Source organism: Chiloscyllium plagiosum, unplaced genomic scaffold (assembly GCF_004010195.1).
Source record: "Chiloscyllium plagiosum isolate BGI_BamShark_2017 unplaced genomic scaffold, ASM401019v2 scaf_2196, whole genome shotgun sequence".
In the NCBI taxonomy this organism is placed as follows: Eukaryota; Metazoa; Chordata; class Chondrichthyes; order Orectolobiformes; family Hemiscylliidae; genus Chiloscyllium; species Chiloscyllium plagiosum.
The window spans coordinates 2,917-11,965 of NW_025212474.1; the positions used below are offsets into that span (position 1 = coordinate 2,917).

Here is a 9,049-nt window from a genome sequence, read left to right on the forward strand (position 1 = left end):
TACGACTCTGTGTCTGTGTATGGCTCTGTGTCTGTGTGTGGCTCTGTGTCTGTGTGTGGCTCTGTGTCTGTGCGTGGCTCTGTGTCTGTGTATGGCTGTGTGTCTGTGCGTGGCTCTGTGTCTGTGTATGACCCTGCGTATAGCTCTGTGTCTATGTGTTAACAATGCTTCATTAATTCTATTTCGCTCTGGGGAGCTCTTGCCACAGCGGTAATGTGAACAAACAGGTAATCCAAAGACCCAAATGAAGGCTTCACTCAGGAAGATGGTGTTAAATCCCACATCCTTGTGGTGAAAATCAAATTCATGTACGTGGAATGAAATTACTCTCAGTAACCATGACAACTATAACCCATTGCTGTAAAAACACCATCTGGTTCACAATACCCTTTAGGGAAGGATATCTGCTGCTGTTACCCGGTCTGGCCTACACGTGACTCCAGACCCACAGTGACGTGGTGGGCTCTTCGGTAGAACTGTCCTGCTCGGTTTAGCAAGTGATTGGTGAATCTGAGAGGTTTACATGACTGACTAAAAACACTCTTTGTACTTCCCCACCTCCACCAGTCTTGCTCAGTCAGTCCACTGTGAGCTGCCTGCGTTTCTGAGGACAGGGAAGTCTGGGACTTCCTTTAAAACAGAAAGGCCCAGGGAACTTCCCATTTCACCTGATCGTGTCAGGAGACCAAAGTCGTCTGGGGGATTTTCCAGCCCTTCTGACCAGAACAAGAATTTCACATTGGGACAGTGCCATTACGATGGCCCTCAAAGTCGAACAGCCAGCCAAAAAGTCATAAAGCATAAAAAGACCCTTCCATCCAATTCGTCTGTGCCTCCCAGATATCCTAAATTAATCTAGTCCCATTTGCCAGCATTTGGCCCATATCCCTCCAAACCCTTCGTATTCATATACCCATGCAGATGCCTTTTAAAGTTTCCTCCCACAGTCCAAAAATGTGCAGGTCAGGGTGAATTGGCCATGCTAAACTGCCCATAGTGTTAGGTGAAGGGGTAAATGTAGGGGAATGGGTCTGGGTGGGTTATGCTTCGGCGGGTCGGTGTGGACTTGTTGGGCCAAAGGGCCTGTTTCCACATTGTAAGTATCTAAATCCTGTAATTGTACCAGTCTCCACCACTTCCTATGGCAGCTCATTCCATACATGTACCACCACCCTCTGCGTGAAAATATAGTCCTTAGGTCCCTTTTAAATCTTTCCCCTCTCATCCTAAACGTGTGCCCTCTAGCTATGGACTCCCCTACCCTGGGGAAAAGATCTTGTCTATTTATCCGAACCATGCCCTTCATGGTTTTATAAACCTCTATAAGGTCATCTCTCAGCCTCCGACTCTCCAGGGAAAACAGCCCCAGCCTATTCAGCCTCTCCCTATGGCTCAAATTCTCCAACCCTGGCAACATCCTTGTAACAGATGCATTCTGCGACTCAGATCCTCTAACCGCTGTGAATCCCAGCCGGAAAAGAGAGGGAGAGAACTGTTGCAGAAGCATCTCAGGTTTCAAAAGCAGGGAGGAAGTATTTTGGCTTTCAGATGCCACATCGTGGTGCTGCTCAGTGGAAGGGATGGAGGTTTCGGTAGATCTCCAAGGTAGACAGCTCACCTGAGAGTTGCACCACAGCGCTGCCAAGTGGCCACAGCCTACAATGACCGTGACTGTTGACGTTGCAAAATTCAATGGGAAATGTCGGCCTGTAGGGGGAAGGAACAGCCCCTTGGGTTCACATTTCCATTCAGTAAGAACTAATCGTGGCCTTGAACCCACTGTTAAGCCCAACCCCTGCTAACCTTGGGCTCCCTTGTTAGTTGACAATTTCTCCATGACGGTGAGTGTAATGGTGTCCTCTGATACTGTGACAGGAGAAACAGCCATAAATAAGACACAGGAGCAGATCGAGGCCGTTCAGCCCATCGAGTCTGCTCCGCCATTCAATGAGATCTGATCATTAACTCTGCATTCTCCCTTTAACTCCCATAATCCTTTGTCCGTTACAGATTAAAAATCTGTCTCAGCTTCGAACATACTTAATGACCCAGCCTGGGTGGTAAAGAATTGCGCAGACTCGCTCCCCTCTGAGAGAAGAAAGTCCTCCTCATCTCTGTCTTCACTGGCCGACCCATTATTCTGAGACAATGCCTTGGGGTCCCAGCTGCAGCTGAAAGGCAGGATTTATTCATCGTTCTGAAAAGGGAACTTAAGAGATCTCAGGCAGATTTCTCTGCCTCTTTGACTCTCACCAGTTCAATACATGTTGAAGCTCCCAACAGAATCCCTACAATATGGAAACATGTCACAAGTCCATACCATGCCTCCGAAGAGTAGACTCAACTCCCCTCCCACCACCTATTCCGGTAACCCTGCGTTTCACATGGCTAACACCCCCCCAATCTGCACGCCCCCGGGGCAATTTAGCAAGGCCGATCCATCCTGACCTGTACATCTTTGTATTGTGGGAGGAAGCCCACGCAGACACGGGGTTAATGTGCAAACTCCACACAGTCAGTTGCCCGAGGCTGGAATTGAACCCGGGTCCCTTCGAGCTGCAGAGTATCTAAAGATATTTTCTTCAGCAGGAAGCTCAGAAACCAGAACCATGTGCGAGCACTTCAAGAATACCAGCAATATGAAGATACACATCAGAACACTTCTGGATTCGGTGGGTATCTCTGTCATCCTTTTATTCCTTCAGATTCTCCTTGCCTTCCCAAACATCTCAGACTATTCAGCCCACTGCCACCTGGTCATAGAGATGTACAGCACGGAAACAGACCCTTCAGCCCAACCTGTCCATGATGACCAGATATCCTAATCTAGTCCCATTTGCCAGCACTTGGCCCATATCCCTCTAAACCCTTGCTATTCATAGACCCATCCAAATGCCTTTTAAATGTTGTAATTGTACCAGCCTCCACCACTTCCTCTGGCAGCTCATTCTCCACACGCACCACCCTCTGCGTGAAAACGTTGTCCCTCAGGTCCCTTTTAAATCTCTCTCCTCTCACCTTCAACCTATGCCCTCTAATTTTATACTCCTTTACCCTGTGTAAAACACCTTGGCTATTCACCTTATCTCTGCCCCTTGTGGGTTTATGAACCCCGAAAAGTTCACCCCTCAGCCTCCACATTCTAGGGAAAAACAGTCCTTATCTCTGCCCCAAAGCTACAGCAAGATCTAAACAAAAAAAATTAAACTCAGAATTCTGAAATATTGCTACATTTGATTATTATTTTTGCTTTCCTGTATGTGAACAGAAGGGCTGGTTCCCCTTCTCCTGCAGAATGAAAACATAAACATAACGCAAAATTACTTTGCATCATAAGCTGAACTCATCTAATGTGTACCAATTTAACTTTAACCCTCAGTACACAATTTTATTACCTTGTTATTTTTATGAATAGAATGAGGGAGATGTTGTTATTTGGACCATTCAAGAAAAAGTTCCATTTTAAGATTTTTGATAGATAACTGCCTGTAGTCATCAGCCACAAATTTTTCATTAAACCTGCTCAGAACGAGGATAGCGTTTGGAGGCAAACTAAGACTGATCATTGGGATTTCTGGTTTCGAATACTCATTCCACTGTACGTGACTCCTTCTCTACTTGGGCTCCGTGAGTAACCCTTCTGCCGCAGATATCAGTTCAAGACCTACTTCAGAAACTCGGGTTGGTGTGGTGGGAGTGCAGTCCTTCTGGATAGACCCTTACCCTGTGGTTCCTGAATGCGCTCTCACATGGATGTAAAATACTCCACGGACACTACTGAACAAGGGTGGGGCAGTTCCACCCCCCCCCCCCCCCGTGACTTATTTGGCACATGGATTAGAATTAGGAGCTGGGAATAGGCCATTTGACTGAACAGACTGTACCCTACATTCCACTTTCCTGCCTTGAGTCCCTCGAGAAGCCATGTCTCCCTTGTCAATCAATAATCCACCTAACTCAGCCTTGACTATATTCAATATCCCAGCCTCTTCAACTTCCTCCAGCCCCTACACCCCTCCCTATCTCTGTAACCCCCTCCAGCCCCTCCCTATCTCTGTAACCCCCTCCAGCCCCTACACCTCTCCCTATCTCTGTAACCTCCTCCAGCCCCGACACCCTTCACTATGTCATAACCTCCTCCAACCCCTACACCCCTTCGTACCTCTGTCACCTCCTCTTTCCCCGACACCCTGCGAGATGTCTGCACTTGACTCTCCATGCCAGCCTCTCGGGCAGCTTCCGACATCTATCATTTTGCCATCAGGCGGCAGTGTCTTCAGTTGCCTAGGCCTCAGGCTCTGGAATTCCCTCATAAAGCTGCTCACCTCCCTCTTTGACCAAGTCTTTGGGTCCACGGTCCTTAATATCCCCCGTCGTGCGGCTCAGGGTCAGAGTTGGGTTGACTTACGTGTCTTTGAAAAATACCTTGGGATAATTCACTGTGTTCAAGGTGCCGTATAAATGCAGGATGCTGTCTGTGAGAAAGCAGAGGCTATATCTCTGGTGAAGAAGCTTCTAAGAGTTTCTTTTGACTTCACCAGGGTATCTACATCTTCAGCTGCCCCTACTGTGAGCAGAGATGGCCTTGGCAAGATCTACGCAGACTGGAACTCTTCCCTGAGATCGATCAGAAGCTCTTTGAGGTGAAGATCTCTCGACTGACTGAGAGTGACACCAGATATTACAAAAAGGTACAAATTGAAAGCCAAACTCTGTAAGAATTTAGCGAGATTTGAGAAGATTTGTAGCTCAGGTTGAAGTTCTGGATGTAGGTTTGCTCGCTGTGCTGGAAGGTTCATTTTCAGACATTTCGTCACCCTACTAGGTAACATCTTCAGCGAGCCTCCGGATGAAGTACTGGTGGTGTAGCCCGCTTTCTAATTATACCATAGGAAATGATGTCACCACAGGAAATGACACCACCAACCCTAGGCAACTCAAACATAATAGAAAGCAGGCCATTAAACCAGTGCTTCGTCCAGAGGCTCACTGAAGATGGTGACGAAATGTCTGAAAATGAACCTTCCAGCTCAGCGAGCAAACCTACATCTGTAAGGATTTGTCACATCTTGCCATGTCTCAATCAATCCAAGGGTGAAGGCAGGTAGTCGTGATCGGAGCTGATTCAGACAGGTCCGGGCCTTTGGATTCATAGGAAGTTACAATAAAAAGAACTGAAAGGCGAGATTTGGGATCAAATGTTTCCGTCTTGTATTCACCAGGACAAATCACAAGAATACCAAATTTCCAACAGTCACAATTTAGACTTCAGGTGAAAAGGGGTGCTGATGGGTCAGGAAGTTGACTCTGATTCGATATCGCCGAGGAGAAAGCAATGGAGAACTCTGGGTAAATCAGAAAAGGCGCAGGGATTGAAAATGTTTAGTTTGTTTGCAGAGAATAGGTCACCTGTGTCTGAATTGCCACCACCAACTGTGAACTCAGTTGATTGATCTCAAAATTTGTTGTGTTTTTTTGGGGGGGGTTGGGGTGGTGTTTCTGGCACATTCCAGATTGTTCAGCGAGCGGCCGTCCAACTGTAAAATCACACAACATCCTGGTTGTTGGTTAGTTCATACAGCAACGGACGCTCAGAGGAACATGCTGTTTGATCCGACCAGCGAGAGGTTGTAACATGCGCCCCTTTGCAGCACACGACTGGGCCATTCGGCCCAACTGGTATTTCTGTTCCACACCCAGCTCCTCTTGGCAAAGCCGTGCTGACTTAGCCCCATTACAACAATCTCACAGGCTTTAAAATCTCACAAACAACCAAGGTTAGGTTAATTGGTCTATAGCTTCCTGTCTCCCTCCCTCCCTCCATTCTTCAACAAGGGTGTGACATGGGCCATTTTCCAGTCTCATGGGACCCTCCCTGACTCCAGGGATTTCTGAAAGATCATCACCAATGTCTCCACAATCTCCTCAGCTATCTCCTTCAGTCCATCTGATCCGGGTGATTTATCCACCTTTTGGCTTCCCCAGCACCATCTCCTTGGTGATGGCCGCTACACTCGGCTCTGCCGCCTGACTCTCTTGGAGTTCTGGTAAGCTGTTGGTGTCTCCCACACTGATGTAAAGTATCTATTCAGTTCCTCTATTTCTTTGTTCTCCATGACTGACACCCCCAGCTTCATTTTCCACTCTCTTGCCTCTCTGTTACCTTTTAGATAATCTAAACAAATCTTCTTTTATGTTACTAACTAGCTTGGCTTCACATTTCATCATGTCCCCTTATTGTTTTTTTTAAGTTATCCTCGGCTGGTTTTTAAAGGCTTCCCCACTAATCTCTTCACCACATTGTAAAGGTCCAATGAAAAAGCAACAATGTGGAAGCAGGCCATTCAGCCCAATGTGTCCACACTGACTCTCTGAAGAGCATCCCACACAGATTCACTCCCTATCCCTTTAGCCCTGCATTTCCCATGTCTAACCCATCTAGCCTGCACAGTTCCAGACACTATGGGGCAGTTAAGCATGGCCAAACCACTCTAACCTGCACACCTTTGGACTCTGGGTGAACTTGGTACAGTTGGCCAATTTTGCTTGTGCCCTGATGAAGGGCTTTTGCCTGAAACGTCGATTCTCCTGCTCCTCAGATGCTGCCTGACCTGCTGTGCTTTTCCAGCACCACTCTAATCTAGACTCTGATCTCCAGCATCTGCAGTCCTCACTTTTGCCCAATGTTTGCTTTTGGTGGCAGGGTGGCAGATCTTTTCCCACCGGGAAGGGGGGGGGGGGGGGCTGGAACCCAGGCAGACACAGGGAGAATGTGCAGACTCCGCACAGGCAGTCACCCAAGGCTGGAATCGAACCCAGGTCCCTGGCGCTGGGAGGCAGCAGTGCTGAGCCACCATGCCTCCCACGGTGTGTGTGGGTTGGGAAAGTACAGGGTTACAGGGACAGGGCGGGATGCTCTTCAGAGGCTCGGTGCAGACTCGATGGGCCAAATAGCCTCTTCCTGCACTGTAGAGATTCGATGATATCAATTGCAGGCGCACTGTCGCGGGGGGTGAAGGAGGAAGGTCACTAACGGTGCTGCTGTTGTCCTTGTTGCCAGTGTCCGAGGTGCAAATGCGTTGTGCAGAGGATGGACCTAGAGGAGCTTTTTGTGGAATGCCCAGCCTGCCCAGGGAATATGGGAAAGCCCTATCGGTTCTGCTGGGACTGCCTGAGGAGAAGGAACAGGCGTCTGGCACAAGGAGAGGCCTGCAAGAACAAGGACTGCAGCTTGGTGGCGCTGCTGCAGTCATGCCCCACCATCAGTGACCCGCTTTTGACTGTCCATGGCTGCCCTTCGATCCGGGCATGTCCCACCTGCAGAGTCCTGGTCTCCCACGGAGGGGGTTGCAAGTACGTCCGTTGCAGGAGCTGTGGCCACTCCTTCTGCTACCGGTGCTTGGAGAAACGCTCCGCCTGCCACGCTGCCAAACCCGAGTGGTACCACTTGGCTCGCTGCGCCAAGCCCAGGGCAGCCAGGCAGATGTTTCTAACCAAACGGTCAGCTCCAGCCAGTGCCAAGCAGCTCGAATCCCACCATTGACGCTCCGTAGCAGCAGTGCGCACCATCCACAAGACCCCCTGCAGCAACTCACCCAGATTCCCCTGACAGCACCTTCCAAACCCACGACCACTGCTACTTAGAAGGGCAACAGATACATGGGAGCACCACCCACCTGCAAGTTCCCCCATCCCAGGTCACTCGCCATTGTTTTGATTCCATGCCTCTAAGGGATGCATTTTACCCCTTTTCTCCTGTAGAGAGTTTTGGTCACAGCGATGTCTGCTCCTGGAAGGCAGTTTGTAAATAGCTTTGGGTTTCCCGCTTCAAGGTAACTCTCCCTCTCCTTGATGTGTTGCAGACTGTAACTCAGACCTCAGCTCATCAACTCTGAGCCAGAGTTCTTCAAGCAAGCCACACTCAGTACAGGTGTGGTCACTATGAAACCACAATGGGCTCCAGTAGGTCCTACACCCTGTAGGCACAACACACCACCTGGCCGTCCTTTCTATTTTGTTTGTTTAGTGTGGCTTTAAGAGGTGTGTTTTGTCCTGGTTTCTTTTAGAGAGAGATTGGGAGAGAGGTACCGAGCAGTCTATGAGAAGATAAAACCCAAAGTCTCCCAGGTTGTTTTTTAAAAAGTTGAAACAATAGAAACAGCCTGACTGGGTGTGGTCATGCTCTCTCAATTCCGGGATTTTCGGATTAGCTGGGGTCTCAGCAGGGTTGGAAGGCAGCGAGTCTTTCCTCTCTCACTTAGACTTGTCTTTTGATATTCTTCCCCTGGGTTTTTTTTCCAGAGTAAGACAAAAGAATCATGGGTGGGTAAGCTCAAGCTCAGAGAGATCCAGAAGGATTTTGATTTTGGCTATTTTTTCTGTTAGTTTGCGATTGTAGCAGACAGCTAGAGTTCTTTGTGCTGCTATATTGAAGACTTAGCTTTCCTCTCCGAAATCAGAAGGAACGGAGCGTTTCTTCATACTGGACTAGAGAGAGATAGCACGTGAAAATAATAACTGTCTTGCTGCTTTGCATTTTTGCCAAAGGGCGTGCTTGCTGCCTATATTGGAACAGTTGATGATTAATGGTTAAATAATACTGTAATGGGATCTCGGGGTTGGAGGGGAGGGGCCGCAGAGATTGTACGTGTATGGAGTGAGCTGCCAGAGGAAGTGGTGGAGGCTGGTACAATTTCAGCATTTAAAAGGCATCTGGATGAGTAAATAAATAGGAAGGGTTTGGAGGGATATGGGCCGGGTGCTGGCAGGTGGGACTAGATTAGATTGGAATATCTGGTCGGCGTGGATGAGTTGGACTGAAGGGTCTGTTTCTGCGCTGTACATCTCTATGACTCTAAATACATTATCTAGTTAACCATCTCAATAAAGTTTGGTTTACATTTTAATTGCATTGTAAGAATAACGTGTTAAAGAGTGGAGTGCTGGAAAAGCTCAGCCAGTCAGGCAGCATCCGAGGAGCAGGAGAGTTGACATTTCAAGCATAAGCTCTTCATCAGGAATGTTGGGGGGTGGGTGGCCCAATGGGGCT

The 9,049-nt window shown here is 48.4% G+C and overlaps 1 protein-coding gene across 2 annotated transcripts in view; it reads left to right on the forward strand.

The window, feature by feature from the left end:
- The window catches only part of LOC122547399 (E3 ubiquitin-protein ligase RNF144A-like), an 11,306-nt gene extending 2,667 nt beyond the window's left edge, over nucleotides 1-8,639 (forward strand). The window contains exons 2-4 of one of the 2 annotated variants that reach the window (XM_043686024.1): nucleotides 2,587-2,672; nucleotides 4,542-4,691; nucleotides 7,061-8,639. In XM_043686024.1, coding sequence (XP_043541959.1) covers nucleotides 2,587-2,672; nucleotides 4,542-4,691; nucleotides 7,061-7,543 — 719 coding nt within the window. In that variant the 3' untranslated portion in view covers nucleotides 7,544-8,639. The remainder of the gene's footprint in view (nucleotides 1-2,586; nucleotides 2,673-4,541; nucleotides 4,692-7,060) is intronic. The other variant, XM_043686025.1, reaches the window with a different exon arrangement.
- The last annotated feature ends 410 nt before the right edge of the window (nucleotides 8,640-9,049 follow it).